This window comes from Hemiscyllium ocellatum, chromosome 1 (genome assembly GCF_020745735.1).
Source record: "Hemiscyllium ocellatum isolate sHemOce1 chromosome 1, sHemOce1.pat.X.cur, whole genome shotgun sequence".
Classification (NCBI taxonomy): Eukaryota; Metazoa; Chordata; class Chondrichthyes; order Orectolobiformes; family Hemiscylliidae; genus Hemiscyllium; species Hemiscyllium ocellatum.
The window spans coordinates 69,756,113-69,778,840 of record NC_083401.1 but is presented as its reverse complement, the minus strand read 5'-3'; the positions used below and the strand labels follow the sequence as shown (position 1 = coordinate 69,778,840).

At 41.6% G+C, this 22,728-nt stretch overlaps 1 protein-coding gene and 1 long non-coding RNA gene across 8 annotated transcripts in view; one reads left to right on the top strand and one right to left on the bottom strand.

Moving 5' to 3' along the window:
* Positions 1 to 22,728, bottom strand: part of rusc2 (RUN and SH3 domain containing 2) — a 134,476-nt gene that overhangs the window by 53,235 nt on the left and 58,513 nt on the right. For all 7 annotated transcript variants that reach the window (XM_060822545.1, XM_060822587.1, XM_060822592.1 and 4 more), the window contains one exon: positions 7,140 to 9,161. In XM_060822545.1, coding sequence (XP_060678528.1) covers positions 7,140 to 9,081 — 1,942 coding nt within the window. In that variant the 5' untranslated portion in view covers positions 9,082 to 9,161. The remainder of the gene's footprint in view (positions 1 to 7,139; positions 9,162 to 22,728) is intronic.
* LOC132810025 (uncharacterized) overlaps positions 1 to 22,728 on the top strand; it is an 88,752-nt gene that overhangs the window by 30,114 nt on the left and 35,910 nt on the right. Inside the window, exon 2 of the long non-coding RNA XR_009642682.1 lies at positions 14,095 to 14,283. This is a non-coding gene — a long non-coding RNA (uncharacterized LOC132810025). The remainder of the gene's footprint in view (positions 1 to 14,094; positions 14,284 to 22,728) is intronic.

Sequence of the window (22,728 nt, the reverse complement as noted above, 5' to 3'; positions counted from 1 at the left end):
TAAATTACTTCATCTTCCTTCATCTTTAACACATTCCAGCTATGATTTTTTAACCTTCTTCCCCATTCCTCCACCCTCTCAAAACAACCCTTTTGAGATTCATAAAGCTCTTCAGTCTGGCTTCTACTGTACGCATAAGCAAAACTCTCCTAGCCACAATCATAAATGGTATCATCTGCACTGGCATAACTTACTATCCCTGGTTGTCTGCTTATGTGCCTCTGACACCACACAATACCTTACAATTCATTCCTCAACCTCATCATTACCTCATTATCAGACTGCATGCCAAAATCAAATAATGAATATTCTGATTTTCTTTGGCAAAGTATCAGGAAGTCTGACATTTCTGCTCCTACCACAAAATTCATTTCCTTTTAAATGGCACCATCTTCTCAGTGATTTGTTCAGACCAGACAATGTAAATTTTCATATCCTATTACACCCACAGCAGATCCTCTTAACAAGAGGTCCAGTTATTTCCACACCTGAAACATTACCATTCTCCAGCCCTGCCTCAGTCTCACTGAAGCTACTACATTTACTCATGTTTTTGTCATTTCCAGATTCAGTTTCCTCAATACCCTTTGTAGGTTTTGCACCCTTCATTCAGCATAGTTTTCGACATGTCCAGGATTTACCATGCACAGGATTCAATTGGCTAACGTGAGTTTTCGACTCGGATTACCCTTCATTAATATGAAATGGGTCACATTCTCTTCAATATAAAGCACTTAATTTTCAAATCCCTCCACCATCTCATCTATCCTATCTTTAATATCTACACTGACTTTCTATCCCTTTATTTTGCCTTTGGTATTTTTAATCTCACATTGGGAATGGGGCTGTCAACTATTTCAGCGATACTTTCTGAATTTGCTTAGCTAAATCTTTAGCCTCCTTTGAAAATCTTCAGTCTTCTTATCTATAAAAATCTTCACAATATGTAACTTTTCAACCAATCTTTTAGTCACCTGGGCTGCACTCCAACAACCATGGCATGTCATTAATTTCTTTAATTATTTTCTCTTATCACCCATCCCACTGTAAAAAACATCTTGAGATGTTTGCTAAATTTAATTCACTACAGATTCTGTTGACTAAACTTTTAAGTAAAATTTATTAACTTGTTCTTGGAAGTTGGTGTTGCTGGCAAAAGCATTGTTAAGCTGTAGTTTGAACTGGCATTCAGGAGGTAGTTAAGAATTCAACATTTCAATTTAAATTTTCACTGGACTAGTAATCCAGAAAGGAGAAAGTGAGGACTGCAGACGTTGGAGATCAGAATCAAACAGTGCGGTTCTGGAAAAGCACAGCTGGTCAGGGAGCACACGAGGAGCAGGAGAGTTGACGTTTTGAGCATAAGCTCGAACATAACAGCTTATGCTCGAAACATCAACTCTCCTGCTCCTCAGGTGCTGTCTGACTAGTTATGTTTTTCCAGCACCACACATTTTGACAAGTAATCCAGAGACCCAACTAAGGTTCTGGGGACTCAAGTTAAAGTCTCACTAATACTGACGTAAAATCCATTTGGTTCACCAATGTTCTTTGAGAAAGGGAACTACTGTGCTTGCCTGGCCTGACTAGCAAGTGACTCCAGACCCGGAGCCATGTGGTTAATTCTTAATCATTTATTGAGCAATTAGGAGTGGGAATAAATGCTGGCCTAGCTATCCCATTCACAAATGAAAAGGAAAATCATTGGTTTTAATTGCTAGTCACTCAGACTAACGTCATACAGCTTAGAAGAGGCACTTTAACCTGAGTCTGAGTCTATCTACAGTAATCTAGCATTTAGCCCGTAGCTTTGTATGTTATGACATTCAAGTGTTTATCCAAGTACTTTATAAAAATTGTGAGGGTTCCTACTTCTACTACCCTCCCATGCACTGCATTCCAGATTTCAACCACCCTCTGAGTGAAAAGAATTTTCCTCAAATCCCCCCTAATTCTCCTGCCTTTCACCTTACAATTACTGACCTTGTTACTGATTCTTCAAACGATGGGGAACTGCTACTTCCTATCTACCCTGGTCATGTCCCTCCTCAGCCTTCTCTGCTCCATAGAAAACAACCCAAGACTATCCATCTTCTCTTCATAGCTAAGGTGCTCAATCTTGGTGAATCTCATCTGCACTCCCTCCAGTGCAATCACATCCTTCCTACAGTGTGATACCAGAACTGCACACAGTACTCCAGCTGAGTACTAGCCAAAGTTCTTTACAGCTCCAACATAATCTCCCTGCTTTTATAATCTATGCCATCATTGATAAAAGCAAGTGTCCTATATGCCTTAACCACCCCAAGATCCCTCTTTCCTCTGAGCTTCCTAGTGAGCTGCCATTCATTAAAAAAGTAACAAGACAAGGGCGCACACAAAGTGCATCACCTCACTTTTCAGGATTAAATTCCATCTTATACTCAACTACCCACCTGACCAACCAGTCCACATATTCCTGTAATCGAAGATCTTCATCTTCAATGTTGACCACCCAGCCAATATTTATGTCATCCACAAACTTTCTCATAACTCCCCCACATTTTCAAGCATATTTCTTGTACATTTTTAATTCATGAAGAATAAGGGATCTAGTACTGATACTTGGTATACACCACAGCACAGTGGACTTACCACCATAGTTTCTTACCACCACCCTCTGTCTCCTGCCACAATTTTGGATCCAACTTGTCAAATTACCTGGGTCCCACGTGCATTTACCTTTTTTAATCAGCCTCCCATATGAAACTTTGTCAAAGATTCTGCTGAATGCATATAAACTAAGCTACATCAACTATACTACCCTCATCTATACACTTGGACACCTCATTGAAAAACTCAATCAAACTCTCTCTGAAAAGCCATGCTGACTAACCCTGATCCAAACTGTCTTCCCCATGTGGACAAAGTTAAAAATCATACAACACCAGGTTATAGTCCAACAGGTTTATTTGGAAGCACTAGCTTTCGGAGTGCTGCTCCTTCATTAGGCGGTTGTGGAGATTAATTCTCTGCTTCAGAACTTTCTCCAATACCACATGTGAGACACTCTGGCCAGATCCTGCCTTATTTTAATAAAATTTATCTTCCCACAATCCAAAACCATTTCTTGCAGACATTCTTTTTCATTTTCCATTACAAACTTAAACTGCATTGTATTTACTGTCACTAAAGTGCTCCCCTACTGCCACCTTGTTCTAGTTTCAGGGTCCAGTTTTGTTCCCCAGAATTAGGTCCTGCACTGCACTGTCCTTTACAAATGTTCTTGTAAAAAAACTTCTGTATTTCAAAAAAATCCTCTCTATCTAAACACTTTACACTACAGCTTTCCCAATTAATGTTGGAGAAGTTAAAATCTCTTATATTATTATTACCTTATTACTACTATTTTTACACACTTCAGTGAATTCTCTATCACCACCGATTGTTTGTAGGCCAAAAAGACACTCCCACAAATGTCTGCCCCCATTTTATTTTAAAGCCTCATTTGAAGACCCTTGCAAGATACTGTTTCTCCCTCCGTTTATCCACCCTCCCCAACTTTGCCTGAAGATTCTATAACCTGGAATGTTGAATTGCATTGGTGAGGGATAAAATGTCGAGTAATAGGGTAAGGGAATATGTCTGGGTGGGTTACTCTTCAGGCTGTCAGCGTGGACTTGTTGGGCCAAATGGCTTGTTTCCACACTGTAGGGATTCTATTCTAGAGGCCATCCAGCCTCACCTTACTCCTTTCAAATTTGACAGAACTGAACTTCCTCTGTCTTGGTTTCCTTACACATTTAGTTGTATCAACTGCCAGAAATGAAACAAAGAAATGAAACTGGATAAACCATGTGGCATCAACTACAGTACCAGAAATGACCACCCAAACACAACTCTGCACTCTCTTCCTTTTTAATATCCAGGGGCTAATGCTAACATTGCAGGTTAGTCAAGCAACAGTCTCACACGGTCATACCCAGAAAACATCATCGCCATCTCTGCATTGATCTGGTCCACTAGCAAGGTAAACCCAGCGGAGGTGATGATACTTTAGGAACGAATCTTTCCTCGGAATCCTCAACATTAACACGAAGTCGCATGGCATCAGTTCAAACATGGGCAAGGAAATAGCTGATCGCCATGAACTGCTTCCCTTCAGCTGATGAGTCAGTTCTCATCCCTGTTGAACAGGAAGCACCGAACATAGCAAGGGTGCAAAACGTACTTCAATGTCCACTACCTAGAGTGGCTCAGTAGCACCACTACTCACCACAGTGGTTAAGACCTACAGAACATGGTTGCGAGAGTGAGTCTGTGACAGGTGGTGAGAGAACCAACAAGAAGGAAAATCATACTTGATCTCATCCTCACCAATCTGCTTGTGACAGATACACCTTTCTATGGTGGGATAACTAAGAGGGACCACCACAAAGTCCTGTGGAAATAAAGTCCTGCTTCCACATTGAGAATACCTTCTGTCATGTTATTGGAAGGCTCATGGAATGTTGGCCCTTATTTCAAGGGGTATGAGTATGAGTAGAGAGGTTTTACTGCAACTGTATAATGTGCTGATGAGACCACATCTGAGGAACTGAGAGCAACTGTGTTCCCCTTATTTCAGGAAAGATGCTGTTTCATTGGAGGCAACTTCACTAGGATGATCCCAGGTAGGGGACTCTACTCATTGGAATTGAAACTTATAGGGTTTTTAAGGGGCTTGACAAGTAAATTCTGAGAGGACGTTTCCATTCTGGGAGAAAAAGGACATAAAGGCACAGTCTCAGAATAAAGGGATGCCAATTTAAGACTGAGATAAAGAAAAATTTCATCTTTCAGCTGGTGGAGAGTTGTGGAACTCCTTGTCACAGAATGTTGTGGGTGCAGAGTCCTTTTATGTATTTAAGGCTAAAACAGATTCTTGGTCAGGAGGGGAATCAAGTGTTATGGAGAAAAGGCAGGAAAGTGGACTTAAGAAACAGCTGAATGGACCACTGTTGTTCCTATTTCTCAAGGCTGGACATCCATGACATGGTGCGGACCATAAGGAGCATTTGATACATATTCTAACACAATATGCAGTCTCATGGTCTGGTATATCATCAACCCTACTACTTCCATTAAACTAGAAAATGAACCCTAGTTCAATGAAGAATACAGGAGGGCATGCCAGGCATGAGTAAAAATGGCTCATGAACCTACAAAGCTGGACAACGTGCATGCCAAACAGCACATGCAGCAAATGACTGAGCTAAGGGATTCCTCAACCAATGGATTAAATTTAGGTTCTGTGGTCCTGGTACATCAAGCCATGACTAGTGATGGAAAATTAAACAACTCACTAGAAGAGAGGAGTCCATAAACATCACAACAGTCAAAAATAATAGGGAAGCCCAGCACATCCATGAAAAAGGTAACCTAAACCTTCAAGGAGAAAGTGAGGTCTGCAGATGCTGGAGATCAGAGCTGAAAATGTGTTGCTGGAAAACCACAGCAGGTCAGGCAGCATCCAAAGAGCAGGAGATGCCCGAAACGTCAATTCTCCTGCTCTTTGGATGCTGCCTGACCTGCTGCACTTTTCCAGCAACACATTTTCAGCACTGAAACCTTCATGACAATCTTCAGCCAAAAGTGTCATGTGGCTGATCCATCTTAGCCTCTTTCAGGAGGTCCCCAGAATCACGGTCCACTTGATTGGAAAATTTACAAATTTTCATTTCTTCCACCACTAATGTTCAGTAGCAGCAGCATATGACAGCTATAAAATGCACTGTATAAATTCTCCAAGGCTCCTTAGTTTGCACCTTCCAAACCCACAACCACCAGAAGGAAAAGGGCAACAGGTACTTGGGAACACCATCATCACTGCAGCCACTCACCATCCTGACTTGGATATGCATTGCCATTCAATGTTGCTGCATCAAAATCCCAGAACAATTTAGTAAGTCTTCTGACACTAAAGAAGGCAGCTCACCACTCAAGACAAAAGTGAGGATTGCAGATGCTGGAGATTAGAGTCAAGAATGTGATGGTGGAAAAACACAGCAGGTCAGGCAGCATCCGAGGAGCAGGAGAATCAATGTTTTGGGCAAAGCTCTTCATCAGGAAAATGATGAAGGGCTTTTCCTGAAATGTCGATTCTCCTGCTCTCGGAATCTGCCTGACCTGCAGTGCTTTTCCAGCACCACACTCTCGAGCTCACCACTCAGGGAAACTAGGGATGAGCAATAAATGCTGGCTGGCCACCACTCATGTCTCACAAGTATATTTTTAAAAAAGGATTACATTAGCTGAAGACAACAGCTCACCACCACATTCTCAAGGACAACTAGAAATGGACAATAAATGCTGGCTCAGCAGCAACGCCCGCATTGCAAGCATGAATAAAAGATAAGGCAAGCTTGGAATTAAAGGTCAGCTCGACTGGATAATACTGGAAGGTTTCTTTCCCTAAAAGGACTGAGTGAATCCGTTTTTTTTAAATGACATACTAATAACAGCATTCGGTTTCTAGTTCTCTTTAATGAATTTCAAAATTCCATAACTGTAAGGGTTTGAACTCATTTTCTCTCGGTTATTAGTTACATTAGCATTAGACTGCTTGTTTCTTATTAGCAAAGTGCATAAAGAGTCATTGGCTTCATGTTCATGGCATGATTACTGATGGAAGATTTACAGGAACAGATGAGATGAACCTGCTCAGAACATGAACACTTCTGTTACAACCACCACTACTCAGAGTAAAACTACATCAAATTTCATATCTAGAAAATACTGCCATGGATTGCATATGGATAAAGAATAGATAGTTTCAATTTAGTTATTGAATAAAGACATAATGTTTCCTCAAGAATAGGTCACAAGAGAGTTAGTACAGGTAAACAAAAGATGGCCAAATATGGAAACACCAATAGATACTGGAATTAAGCCATATCCACATGTTGAAGTAGGGAAGTTTTAATCAGTTTCACCTTACATGCAAGTACTTGGTGCTGACCCTTATTTCAAATGGAAGTCCAAAACACAGGAGTTTAAGAAAAAAATGTTAAAAAGATAGAAGTCCAGAAAGTTGGCATGACAACAAAGTGCCCACAATTAAAAAGTGATATAATGCAATGGTTATTTTAGACTGTTCTCAGAGTTTGGCACTATCTTACCTTCTGTATTGCTGTCAAAAGATGCATTCTTTTCAATTTGTTGATGGAGTGGATTAACTGATTCTAGTTTCCTGCCATCTTCCCCATTGTAACAAGGTCCATACCCTTCAAAGTGAGCTCTATCATGCAGACTTGCATTACTATTTTTGTTATTGAAACGATGAATAAAAGGTGCAGCGCAGGTCGTTGTTAAGTCCATTTTTGGGGAGGACCTGCCAGACAGATTATGGCAGCGCCCTTCATCTAAATAAACAAAAACATTATTTTCTTTCTGATTTTCCAATATCGGGGAGAACTCAATTGAAGAATCTCCGCTGGTTTTGAGTGGTGGCGAGTTCCCACTTCGTTTTCTAGTTCGAGCAATTTCAGCAAATGAGGTTACACGCCTTGGTGGTGATCTCTGGGATGTTCCTGTATGACCGTCACTTAGCTTGCCTGGACAGCTATACATGCGTTCCAATGAGCCCAACCTAGGGGATGGGCTCTTATCTAGGTTACGATCATAGCTCCTTGATCTTTGCCTGCCAGAAGTATTTGAAGCAACATTCACATACACTTGACCTTCAATGAGATCTTCAGTGGCCTCCGGTGCTGGTTTCTCTTGAAAACATTGATCAATGTCATTCTTATCTTCTGGTTGCCGGAAGAGGTAATACTCTGTAGGTTGACTTGGACTTGTACTCTTTGCGTGATCTTCTGAGCAGCTTGTTATTGAAGACCCTGCAGGGCTTGGTGTTGACTGAGAAGATAGGTCACAAGTTACTAATTTGTAATAATTTTGTGTTGCAACAACTAATCTTGCTTGACTTTGAAAACATGCAGTATAATCTGAATTTTCAGAAGAACAGGGCAAGTTTTCACATGGTAGGTGGTAAGAATTACAGTTGTCATCAACAGCTGGTGAACACTGCTGGTGGCACAGACAGGTTTGCATGGCATTATCACCATTGTGAATATCACATGAATTCTTTGGCTCACTAGGTGACGAATGAAGGTCCAAATAGAATGCACCCATTTCTGAGTGGCTGCAATATGAAGAATCATGCGACATGTTATCTGAACTTAGGTTAGACTTTGACTGGTTTTTCATTTTATTGTAGATTGCAGTAAAGTTGACCAGTACGCCATCTGAGCTGTTACATGAGGAGTCACTGTTGTAAGTCATATGCTGATTATCTATCTCAGACTGATCTGAAAAAACACAACTTCTGCTTTGCTGGATATCTAAGCTAGAGCAACTGCACTTTCTGCTGTCTAGTAAATCTTGTTTACTGAACAATCCATCTTGGGTGTTCTCCAACCCTTGGTTGCAATCAAAGAATAAGGCTGATGTGCTATCATGAGCACAGTTGCATATCGATAGCTCTATTAGGTCAGCTGATGCTGGTCTTGATGTGATGGTTCTATTTGACTTCTTAGCATCACACTTATGGGTTTGTTCCTCTTGACTTTCAATAATCCCTTGCCTAATATTGGAGCTCCATTGTTTTGTGCTATTTTCAGCACCATGAAGGTGAAATGGCTGTTCGTGAAGAACAAATGGTGAATTGTTAATGTTGCTGTTCTGTGGATGAAAGGAGCTGTTTTTGGAGCTTTCCTGCTCATTATTTTCATTCAAAATTAATGAATTGTGCAGTTCACTCATGTTGGTTTCTTTTGAGTCTGGTAGTCTACCTTCAGTTTCATGTGGTACCCCAGGAGGTAAACAAGAAGCCTGAATTAAACTGCTGTATAGTAATGTGTCCTTTTGAAGCAGGTCCCTTTCTGGCAGTGATGTAGTTCTTGTGATTCCCAAATCGGTATGGTAGAATGGGTTGGGTCTTCTGCCCATGCTACAGCACTTTCTGTCTGGGACCTGGCAATGAACGAGGGGAATGTGATGCACAATCAATGTTTCCCCTGTTAGTTTGGGTGGGCTATCCATGATATCTCGGGTGATCATTCAAACTGGACAAAACGTTGAGAATCCCCTTTGGCCACATTGGTCGCCTGCAACATGCAGCTCATGCTGTGCTCAGAAACCTGGAAAACACAGGGGTGAGGGGCAGGGAGAAGAAACACAGAATTTTATAATACTCATTACAAAAGGCTTGCCAGGAACTGCTTAAATCATAAAATTACTCTTTTCCTGTTCTAAGGATTCTATAAGGACTCTAAATTATAGCTATGGCAAATTATTTCACCTTGTCCAGAACTATAAAATCTAAAGACATGATCTCCATTTCGAGAGCTAAGTCCAAAAGTAACCAGTGGAAACAGGGAGCAAATGTTTTGACTTTGGAACAGCCGTAAGAGTTAGTATTAATTCAATCAAAAATTTAATTTTGAAACTATCATTGTAAGATGCAGTATATGACTGATTTGAGACAGAACATACAGTGAGTGTGGCATGCGTTTGAGGAATACTTTTGACCATGGCTCCGAAACTTTCTATTCAGAGGTTGCCTTTTTCACAATTAGGGGTATAGTGCAAAATCGCAATGTTGCTGCATTAGGAATCCAAAGGCTTGTATTATTGGTCCAGATTCATGAATCTTTGTAACTGAGAAATTCTAATTGGGCAAATTTGGAACAAAAAGTTAACATAATTAATGATGATCACAAAACTGCTAGTTCATCATAAAGAGACCCTTCTGGTTTACTAATAGCAATAGAGCAGGGATCCTCAACCAAATGTCAGCAGATCCCAGGTATCCTCCAGCAACTGACTCTTTTACCAAGACCCATTTCAAATCATTTCACTGTTGATATCCAAATGTCAAAGTAGCCAGGGCACAATGTTTTATCTTCCAATCTCAGGTTACCGATTGATGAGTGGCAGGTAACACTTTAGTTCCAGACTCCGCACAGCATGCGAGAAACCAGGAATTGCTGTTTAGTTGGTGGGTTATGATCATTGGTTATGTACTTTTTTGAGAAGGAATTAGTATTCACTCTCAAGAGCTGAGTTTACAATGAACAATTGAAAGCAGGCGCTGCATCAGTCCTCTCATCGCCCCAGTGACAAACTACCAATCACATACAGATCGTCTAATAACCTCATAGTGACAAACCACTAAGGTCTGTAACAATCCAGCTTGGCCATAACTGAGCATGATATTCATTGGTGTTTGTTGAACAAGGCTGCAAATCTTAACATAACCATTGCATAATAACAACAATACATTCCACATTTGAAGGTAAAACAGAAATAATATATGTGTTGCAGTTGTATAACTGAACATTCCATAGTAAATACTGTCACATCACAGGGCTTTGGAATTTTTATGACACTGGTGAGAGGTCTTAGAACAAGAAAGGCTGAAATCTCCTCCTTTAGCAAAGGAAAGCCCTTCTAATGTTGGACCAAAATGTGACACCAGACCCACAGCAATGAGGTTAACTCTGAGCTACCCTCTGAAATTGTCCAGAATACAGCATCTCAAGAGTAGTTAGAGATTGGCAATAAATTCTAGCCTTACCAGTAACACCCATATTTTAGTACTAGAACTAATATTAGAATCCCTACAGTATGGAAACAGGTTATTTTGACCCAACAAGTCTACACCGACCCTCCAAAGAATAACCCACCCAGACCCGTTTCCCTATTGCTCTACATGTACCCTTAAATATTGCACCTACCTAACCTACACATCCCTGAACACTATGGGCAGTTTAGCATGGCCAACTCACCCAACCAGCACATCTTTGGATTGTGAGAGGAAACCGGAGCACCCGGAGGAAGCCCATGCAAACATTGGGAGAATGTCAACTGTCTGTGTGGAGTTTGCACAAAGGTTGGAATCAAACTCGAGTGCCTGGTGCTGTGAGGCAGCAGTGCTAACCACTGAGCCACTATGCCGTCCTTTTATTTTGTGATCAAAATAAAATTTGACACTAATTATAGATTATCTCTAGTCATGATCAATGTTAGTCAGACTTGATGACTCCCTGGTACAAGAAAACTGTTGTTAAACTTCAAAGATTTGTTGGCAGACGGGAGGATTTGAGCTATAGGGAGAGGCTGAATATGCTGGAGTTTTTCACCTCGAGAATTGGAGGCTGAAAGGAGACCTTATATAGGTTTACAAAATTATGAAGGGCATGGATAGTTAATAGTCAAGGTCTTTTCCTTAGGGTAGGGGAGTCCAAAATTAGACGTCATAGGCTTAAAGGTGAGAAGGGAAAGATTTATATATGGAACGAGCTTCCAGAGGAGGTGATGGAGGCAGGTACAATTATAACATTTAAAAGGCATCTGGATGGGTACATGAATTGGAAGGGTTTAGAGGATAATGGGCCAAATGCTGGCAAATGGAACTAGATCAGTTTAGGCTATCTGGCCAGCATGGACAAGTCTGTTTCCATGTTGTATAACTCTACAACTCTATGACTAGTTCATCTTTTTCAGGCTGTTCAATTTCATATCTGAATTGAATCGAATTGAATCAGCTTTATTGTCACATGTACTCAAATGAGTACAAAGTGTACAAATTACCACTTACGGCGCCATTTTAGGTTCAAAGGTCCCGAGGTAGAGCTTCTTCATTTGCAGTTCTTAGAAAAATAGAGAAGAAGATTGTAGAGTTTGGTAATAAAATTATAAAATGAAGAAAGAGAAAAAAGTTCAGAACAACAGGTCTTTCACCCAATCCATGCTGGCACCTAGCCTCCAGTCTGCACTAGGCCTCAACTTCAGACCATGAAGGGCTTCACCTCAGTGTTCACAAGGCGGGGAAATTGCTCTGGAATCACCTCAAGACTGGAAGTCCACACTGAGGCCATGTCAATCCAAAAAAATGCCATGTACATCCAGAAGACCATAACGTCATGCTGGGCCGCTGGGAGATCGCCATGCCAGGCCAATAGGAGGACTCCTGAGATAACAATGTTGTGAGCAACATTAAGGAAAATCGTCCTGCAGCCAAAATGCCTATTGATAGAGTTTATCCGCCAGTGTTTTTGCATGCGCCCTCTGGTCTCCTAATTGCTTTCTTAATTACTTCCTACATGTTTTATTAACGTACCAGGGCCTTGTTGATTTGTTCCCTTTTTGCCTGCTGAATGTTTCTCTTTGCCTTCTTACATATTCCTGAATGTTCCTGAACATCTAAGGTTCTCTGAGTTTGTTGCAGCTATATTTCACCTTAAAAGGGAATACTTTGGGTCTGTATCCTTTCCCAGTTGTCTATTGAACTCCAGGTATTGCCATGTTCCAGATGTTCAGAACAGACAAAGTCACCTCACACCCAGCACATGCATGTGTCACTGACGGGTAGATATTATATTTCTAGGTCCATAGAATGGGCTGGAGTTTGCTAATTTCCCAGCATTCCTTACTTCATAGTGCACCGTGTCCACCTGAAATACTGTACTTGAGGTGCGTTTTAAAAAAAACTTAGCTTGAGGATGGAAGAAAAATTGCACAAAATTTAATTATCGATTTTGGAAAATCAAAAGAATGTCTAACAAAACATCTCTAAACATCACAAAAATAGCCTACTGAATATTATTTAAAAGATGCAGCATATATAGATTTTCACTTACATAAATAAACTCAAAAGAAATAAAATAGCAAATCTGATACAAATGTTGCAGAATTGTGCTCAGGTGTACCTTAAATACTTAGCATTAAACATGGACCTCAAGGGCTCTTGCAGCACCGTAGTATAATAGTTCTAGACCAGTTGTTCAGAACCTATCAAACTAGCTTCCTTAGACTAAAAACTGTTTTTTCTTAACAGCTCAAAACTACTTCCCTTTCTCAGGAACAACTGTTTTACATATCCAACTTCAGCCAAGATCTCTGCCAAAGTGAAACTAAAAAGATTTTTTTTCTCCCCAAATTTCCAAATCAATCTGTGACCTTCAAAACTAAAAGCCTAATGCATGACTGATGACTTTGTCTACTTGTTAAATAGTCTCTTATAGAAACAAAATTCCACAACATGCCCGGAAGTCACACTTTTTTTAATAAATATCGACCATGGCCACAGAAATACCCACAAGTTAATCATTAACTTCTTCAGACACAAAGACCAAAATCCATATGTCACCAATTCAAATTCAAACTCAGCTAGGTACTAACAAAATGATAATAGCAACATATTGGCATTATACACACAATTAATTACTCAGTAAGCACATTTTACATTAGACACCATTTACTCTCTTTCAAATGTGCTCTCAATAAAGCTTCCACGATGATATTTTCTTTTCCAGGCACATGAACTATTTTCAAATTATATGGTTGGAGAATTAATTTCCACTGAAACAATCCTCAGTTCTTGCTCCAAACCTTTTCCAAGAAAATTAAAGGATTGTGGCCTGTATAAATAAGTTTCTTCCCAGTTAGAAGGTAATTTTGAAAATGATGTAGGGCCATCAGAAGTCTCCTTTTCCACTGTAAATATTTTAGCTGAAATGTGGTCAGTTTGTTGAAAAATAGTGACCATAATATTCAATTCCAATCTCCAGCATCTAGCAGTAAAACAACCCCCTCCTGTCACGACAGCTAGTTTGAACAGCTAAAACTGCTACAACTATCAGCACAGCTTTCAAATTTTCAAAACCACTTTGACGATCTTGTGTTCATTCAAATTCTCTGCCTTCCTTCATCAACCATTAAAGTTGAGCAAGATCAGTGCGCAAGTCTGTCATCCATTCAATCCAACAAAGAGTAAAATTTCACAGTTTTCCTAGGCAAAGAATAATCCAAAATAGCCCTTAGTTTCAACTGCTCGAGGTCTACTTAATCTGGTCCCACAATAAATCACCTTTGCCTTGGTGGATTCACTCTCAGTCAAATTTATAAACAAACTGGTGTTTTGTAGCCAAACAGCTCAATTAAATGGCGTAAATGTTCTTCCCAAATTTGGTTGATAACAACAAATTATTGATGCAAACAGCAGTTACGTAGTCCTTCAATTAGTTTGCTGGAGAATTAGTGGACTTTTTTTCTTCTGTTCTCTCATAGGATGTGGACATCATTGGCTGGCCCGCATTTATTGCCCATCCCTAATTGCCCTTAAGATGGTGGTGAGCTGCCTCCTTGACCAATACAGTCTACATCCTGCAGGTAGACCACAACGCCATTACTGAGGGAATTCCAGGATTTTGATCCTGCAACAGTGAAGGAACAGCAATATATTTACAAGTCAGAATGGTGAGTGGGTTACAGAGGTACTTGCAGATGGTGGTGTTCCCACCTACTGCACTTGTCCTTCTAGACAAAAATGGAGAGAGTTTAGAAGGCACTGTTGCAGGATCTTTTGATGAATTTCTGCAGTGCATCTAGCAGAAAGTGCACACTGCCGCTGAGTTTTGGTAGGAGGGAATGGATGCTTGTGGATGTGGTGTCAATCAAGCAGGCTGCTTTGTTCTGGATGGTGTCAAGTTCCAAGTGTTGTTGGAGTGCACTCACCCAGGTAAGTAGGGGTATTCCATTACACTACTGACATGTGCCTTGCAGATGCTGGACAGGCTTTAGGGAGTCAGGAGATAGGTTACTCACATTGACCTACTCTTGCAACAATTGATATATGTATACATACACTCATCTGGACATGTGCGTACACACACACACACACACACACACACACACACATACATAGTACTAGCCATTTGGATACAGAATTGGCTCAAAAGGTACAAGACAGCCGGTGGTGGTGAAGGGTTGCTTTTCAAACTGGAGGACTGTAACCAACGGTGTGCCACAAGTATCCGTGCGGAGTCCGCTGCTTTTTGTCATTTATGTAAATAATTTGGATGTGAACATAAGCCGATTAGTTAGTAAATTTGCAGATGATACTAAAATTGGAGGTGTACTGGATAGTGAAGAAGGTTACCTCAGAGTACAATGGGTTCTTGATCAGATGGGCAAATGGGCTGAGGAGTGGCAGATGGAGTTTAATTTAAATAAATGTGAGTTGCTACATTTTGGAAAGGCAAATCAAGGCACAACTTATACACTTAATGGTAAAGTCCTGGGGAGTGTTCGGAGCAAATAGACCTTCCAATGCACGTTCATAGTTCCTTGAAAGTGGAGTGCCAGGTCAATAGGATAGTGGAGAAGGTGTTTGGTATGTTTGCCTTTACTGGTCAGTGCATTGAGTATCAGAGTTGGGAGGTCAAGTTGCGGCTGTACAGAACATTGGTTAGGCCACAATTGGAATACTGAGCGCACTTCTGGTCTCCCTGGAAGGATGCTGTGAAACTTGAAAGGGTGCAGAAAAGATTTACAAGGATGTTGCCAGGGTTGGAAGGTTTGAGTTATATGGAGAGGCTGAATAGACTGGGCTATAATCCCTGGAGTGTCAGAATCTGAGGGGTGACCTGATAGAGGTTTATAAAATCATGAGGGACATGGATAGGGTGAATAGACAAGGTCTTTTCCCCAGCATGGGGAAGTCCAAAGCTAGTGGGCATAGGTTTAAGGTAAGAGGGGAAAAATTTAAAAGGGTCCAAAGGGACAGCTTTTTCAGGCAGAGGGTGCTACATGTATGGAATAGTGTGTCAGAGGAAGTAATGGAAACTGGTACAATTAAACATTTATAAGGCATCTGAGTAGGTAGGTAAAAACAGTTTAGAGGGATATGGGCCAAATGCTGGCAAATGGGACAAGATTAATTTATGATATCTGGTCAGCATAGATGAGTTGGACCAAAGGGCTGTAGGCTCAGAGTATGACTCTAGGTACATCTTTTCACTGAAATCAAGACCCAGGATTAAACAGGGCCAGGATGACACATAATGGGTCAGGGCAAGTAATATTAAAAAGACAAGCCTTAAGGCTTGTGGCGGCGGGGTAACTGGATATCCAGAGCTAATCAGTATTTTCTATCAAAGAAGATGTGCTAATCATATCAGCTTTTCATCTTTTGTAGTTAAATTTTCAAAGCTTGACAGAATTTCTAAGTCATCTCCTGTTTCACAGACTCCTCTTTTTCCCACCTAATTCTTTGGGCCCCAAGATCTACCCACAGTATAGTCCAGATTGTTTCACTTGTCACATTTCAGTGTCATCTACCTCTATCCTTAGAGACAGAAATATTTTGTCAGTCATTTTACTTTTTCATTTCGTGGGATGTGGGCATCGCTGGCTGGCCAGCATTTATTGCCCTTGAGAAGTTGGTGAACTGCCTTCTGAAATCGCTGCAGTCAACCGGCTATGGGTTGACCCACAATGCCATTATGGTGGTATTTGCAAGATTTTGATCCAATGACAGTGAAATCAGGTCAATTCGTTCTATCAGAATTGTTTCAATACTCGCACTACAGCTTCTCCATTTACCATGTCACCCTTTACACCAGCTATGCATAATGAGGCAGGTTTTAAATATCTATGTACATCTCCAATTAATATCTTCTCCTTCATTACCTCTTTTGGAAGATAAGTAGAATTATCTGCCAGCACCAGTGACTTGCTCAAGTGTTTCTTGATAATTTTATAGGCTTACTTCCTTCATCTGAAGCATTAGATAATACGTCCACTTTTAAAGATGAAACACTGACAACTCCAGTGATCTGATTTTCCCTGTCAGTATTTGAAAGTAAAATTTCATAAGCCCTGAACCATCTCCTCTCTTACTACATTCTAAGGAAGCATATTCTCTTTGTGTCCCAGCTACAGCTTTCAAACTACATCCTTTCCTGAAGATTCCTTAGACGGGTCGGGTACGTTTTGGCACCACCCCCCCCCCACCTTTTGGCGCCGATCATTTGGCCCTGCCATTTTGCTCTAAACTGTTTTGGCGCTCATTATTTTGGCGCTGAGCTGTTTTGGCACCAATTCAGAATTTTAAAAAAGTCTTGTTTGGTTAAAGAAGAGAGGATGACTAACGACCCAATGTAATTTTCTCAACTAGCAAGAATTGATAGTCAAAGCTGTAATGACCCGCTGTAGATTGAAATCTCGTTTTGTAATCATTTTCTCATTTAACAATTGTTAATAGTCATCTACTGCCTTGATGATACTTAAGCCCTTCTGTCTTCACATTGGAAAGCTGTAATACAATTTTCTTTCTATTTTCTTGTAGAGCCCATACCAGAAATGGCTGAAAACATTCTAAGCAAGAGAGACAAACCAAAATTTTCACACGATGGTTATCTATATGTGTTTGATAAATATAGCAAAATGTAGAAATTTGATTTTATAATGAATAGGTTAAAAATAATGAATAAAAAAGAATTAGATTTATTTCTTACGATGCAATAAAAACAAATTCCTTACGGGCTCTACAAGACTTTTTTAAATTCTGAATTGGTGCCAAAACAGCTCAGCACCAAAGTAATGAGCGCCAAAACAGGTTAGAGCCAAAACGGTGGGGCCAAATGATCGGCGCAAAATAGTCCCATTCCGTCCTTAGACATCCTAGTCACTGCAATGAGTCTCCCATTTAACTTTGAGCAAGTGACATTGACAAGTCCACTCTTATTGCAATGCATTTTACTTTCATCATGTAACAACATTAATTCTAAAATTTCACCTTAATTAATTTGGTGACCTTTGCCTGTTCTCAAACCTTGATCATCTACAGATGTTTCTTTTCATCCAATTTCCTTGTGGATAGGCATATGACCATTTCTCCACCTGAACTTTTTGGTGCAAGATATCATAGGCATCTGCCAAACTGCTGTTTCTGCAATCCTGAAATCTTGAGGCTTATGTAGACAGGTTTTCAATTTTATTTTTACAAATACTGTCTTTGAATGTTTCTATCTTCATACTTTCTTCTGTATTCTCAAAACATTTGTCTAGCTTGAGAGATGCTGACCACACATCCCACATCATTTCTTTCCCCCTTGCAAATTCTACAAATGTCTGATTCAGAGTCGAGAGTGTAGTGCTGGAAAAGCACAGCAGATCAGGCAGCATCCGAGGAGCAGGAGAATCGACATTTCGGGCATAAGCCCTTCATCAGGAATGTCAATTCCCCCCCGTTCCTTGGATACTGCCTAACTTGCCGTGCTTTTCCAGCACCACACTTCCAACTCTGATCTCCAGCATCTGCAGTTCTCACTTTCTCCTAAATGTCTGATTCAGTTTCTTTCTTGTAGTCCTAAATTTTAATTGAGAAGCTTCAGGCACAAACTTATAAGCAATAAATATTGCTTCTGACAGTTTTGTACTCTGCAGATTGAATGCTAGTTTGTCAGAAAAACAAGAGTCATGGCTGTTTCTGTCAAAACAATCTGTAACTTTGAGGCCAAAACCTCTTTTAACCACTTTATCTGTCCAGCTACCTTCACAAAGAAAGGGTAAAATATCTTCCAACTCCATCTTCAGTAAAGTTAGTCATTAAGTGTAGATTTTTGATTAAATGAAAATTGCTCACTGGAATCAGACACATCCTCTGAGCTATTAGCCCTATTTTACAAACACATGAACAAAGAACAAGAGTAGGACACTTGGCCCTTCAAGCTTGTTCCACCATTCTGCAAGTTCACAGTTGAGCTGATTTAACTTCAACTCCACACTCCTGCATTCTTCTATCTTCTTGGTAATCAAGAATATTTTTCCTTTATTCTCAACTTTTTCTCATCAACACATGTTCTCTAATTTTCCTCTCTTTAGAAATCAAGCTCTTTTAAATCTTTTCCTCTGTTTACCTTTCTCCTCACTTTCCCTCTTTCTTTGTATATCTCTTTCCTCTAATTAGTCTTTTAATTTCATTTCCTTTAAGCCAATTTTACCCATTTCTAACTGAATTTTAGATGATTCCAACTGCAAAACCTTCCCTTTCAAGTTTCCTCTCCTTCAATTCTAAAATGTTGAATCAATCACTTGACGCATCTCATTCTTACTATATCGTGATTTTACTTCTATATTCAATTTATCTCCTAATACTCTCAATTTAGCTTTACTTAAACTCTCAAAATAGTTCATTGTTATATCTTCCAGAAAACTTGAAATTACATTCAAAAGCCATCTTCAAGTACCATGAAATAAACTCAACCACAGCAAAGCCGTTTTACGGTAAGAACCGCCACATATTCTTTAATGTAAAAAGACAGAACCCGCTTAAATTCAAAATCCTGATGAAAGCTTCCAATTGTTATGATCCAGCTTATGTTATTCCTGGATAAGTCTGAAACCTGGCTCGAAAAATCATGTTTTTTCCCCCAATTTTAACAAGGTAGTCCGACACTGAAACACAAACTTGCAATGCAGCAGATTTCATTTTAATAATAAATCAAAAGTTCATTATGCAAAAGAAGTGAAATTAAATTTGAATAATCCAGATTATTCATAAACAACAGAGTTAAAGATGTAGAAACACTTTGTAAAATACAAATGACAGGAAGGCAGAGAATGCTGATCTAACAGTAAACCAACAAATAAGACTAAAGGTTATCAAAATAATAAAGCAATGTATTTGAACACATTGTTTTCAAAACAACAAGCAAATGAACTAATGGCACAGATGATCGTGAATGATTATGATGTGGTAGGCATCACAGAGACGTGGTTACAGGGGGGTCAGGACTGGCAGTTAAACATCCAAGGATTTTCAACTTATCGAAAAGACAAGGAGGTGGGCAGAGGGAATGGGGTTGCCTTGTTAGTTAAGAACAAAATTAAATCTATGGCACTGAATGACATAGCGTCAGATGATGTGGAGTCTGTGTGGGTGGAATTGAGGAACCACAAAGGCAAAAAAACCATAATGGGAGTTATGTACAGACCTCCTAACAGTGGTCAGGATCAGGGGCGCAACATGTACCGGGAAATAGAGAAGGCATGTCAGAAAGGCAAGGTCACAGTGATCATGGGGGACTTCAATATGCAGGTGGACTGGGTAAATAATGTTGCCAGTGGATCCAAAGAAAGGGAATTCATGGAATGCTTACAGAATGGCTTTTTGGAACAGCTTATCATGGAGCCCACAAGGGAGCAGGCTATTCTGGACCTGGTGCTATGTAATGAACTAGATTTTATAAAAGATCTTAAAGTAAGGGAACACTTAGGAAGCAGCGATCATAATATGGTAGAGTTCAGTCTGCAGTTTGAAAGAGAGAAGGCAAAATCGGATGTAATGGTGTTACAGTTAAATAAAAGGTGATTATGAGGGCATGAGAGAGGAACTGACGAAAATAGACTGGAAGCAGAGCCCAGCAGGGAAGACAGTAGAGCAAAAATGGCAGGAGTTTGTGAGTATAATTGAGGACACTGTACAGAAGTTCATCCCCAAGAAAAGAAAGATTATCCGGGTAGGGATTAGACAGCCATGGCTGACAAAGGAAGTCAGGAAATCTATTAAAGAAAAAGAGAGATCCTATAAAGTGGCCAAGAGCAGTGGGAAATCAGAAGATTAGGAAGGCTACAAAAACAGAGGATAACAAAGAGAGAAATAAGCTGAAAATGTGTTGCTGGTTAAAGCACAGCAGGTTAGGCAGCATCTCAGGAATAGGGAATTCGACGTTTCGAGCATAAGCCCTTCATCAGGAATGAGAGAGAGGGTAGCCAAGCAGGCTAAGATAAAAGGTAGGGAGGAGGGACTTGGGGGAGGGGCGATAGAGGTGGGATAGGTGGAAGGAGGTCAAGGTGAGGGTGATAGGCCGGAGTGGGGTGGGGACGGAGAGGTCAGTAAGGAGATTGCAGGTTAGGAGGGCGGTGCTGAGTTGAAGGAACCGACTGAGACAAGGTGGGGGGAGGGGAAATGAGGAAACTGGAGAAATCTGAATTCATACCTTGTGGTTGGAGGGTTCCCAGGCGGAAGATGAGGTGCTCCTCCTCCAGCCGTCGTGTTGTTATGTTCTGCCCGAGGAGGAGTTCAAGGACCTGCATGTCCTCGGTGGAGTGGGAGGGAGAGTTAAAGTGTTGAGCCACGGGGTGGTTGGGTTGGTTGGTCCGGGCGGCCCAGAGGTGTTCTCTGAAGCGTTCCGCAAGTAAGCGGCCTGTCTCCCCAATATAGAGGAGGCCACATCGGGTGCAGCGGATGCAATAGATGATGCGTGTGGAGGTACAGGTGAACTTGTGGCGGATATGGAAGGATCCCTTGGGGCCTTGGAGGGAAGTGAGAGTGGAGGTGTGGGCGCAAGTTTTACATTTCCTGCGGTTGCAAAAAACTAAAGGAGTTGCCATGGGCACCCGCATGGGCCCCAGCTATGCTTGTCTCTTCGTAGGATATGTGGAACAGTCCATCTTCCGCAACTACACTGGCACCACCCCCCACCTTTTCCTCCGCTACATCGATGACTGTATCGGCGCTGCCTCGTGCTCCCAAGAGGAGGTTGAACAGTTCATCAACTTTACTAACACCTTCCATCCCGACCTCAAATTCACCTGGACTGTCTCAGACTCCTCCCTCCCCTTCCTAGACCTTTCCATCTCTATCTCGGGCGACCGACTCAACACAGACATCTACTATAAACCGACTGACTCCCACAGCTACCTGGACTACAACTCCTCCCACCCTACCCCCTGCAAAAACTCCATCCCATATTCCCAATTCCTTCGTCTCCGCCGCATCTGCTCCCAGGAGGACCAGTTCCAACACCGCACAGCCCAGATGACCTCCTTCTTCAAGGACCGCAGATTCCCCCCAGACGTGATCGATGATGCCCTCCACCGCATCTCCTCCACTTCCCGCTCCTCCGCCCTTGAGCCCCGCTCCTCCAACCGCCACCGAGACAGAACCCCACTGGTTCTCACCTACCACCCCACCAACCTCCGCATACAACGTATCATCCGCCGTCATTTCCGCCACCTCCAAACGGACCCCACCACCAAGGATATATTTCCCTCCCCTCCCCTATCAGCGTTCCGCAAAGACCACTCCCTTCGTGACTCCCTCGTCAGATCCACACTCCCCACCAACCCAACCTCCACCCCCGGCACCTTCCCCTGCAACCGCAGGAAATGTAAAACTTGCGCCCACACCTCCACACTCACTTCCCTCCAAGGCCCCAAGGGATCCTTCCATATCCGCCACAAGTTCACCTGTACCTCCACACACATCATCTATTGCATCCGCTGCACCCGATGTGGCCTCCTCTATATTGGGGAGACAGGCCGCTTACTTGCGGAACGCTTCAGAGAACACCTCTGGGCCGCCCGGACCAACCAACCCAACCACCCCGTGGCTCAACACTTTAACTCTCCCTCCCACTCCACCGAGGACATGCAGGTCCTTGAACTCCTCCACCAGCAGAACATAACAACACGACGGCTGGAGGAGGAGCGCCTCATCTTCCACCTGGGAACCCTCCAACCACAAGGTATGAATTCAGATTTCTCCAGTTTCCTCATTTCCCCTCCCCCTACCTTGTCTCAGTCGGTTCCCTCAACTCAGCACCGCCCTCCCAACCTGCAATCTCCTTACTGACCTCTCCGCCCCCACCCCACTCCGGCCTATCACCCTCACCTTGACCTCCTTCCACCTATCCCACCTCCATCGCCCCTCCCCCAAGTCCCTCCTCCCTACCTTTTATCTTAGCCTGCTTGGCTACTCTCTCTCATTCCTGATGAAGGGCTTATGCTCGAAACGTCGAATTCCCTATTCCTGAGATGCTGCCTAACCTGCTGTGCTTTAACCAGCAACACATTTTCAGCTGTGATCTCCAGCATCTGCAGACCTCATTTTTTACTCAAAGAGAGAAATAAGAA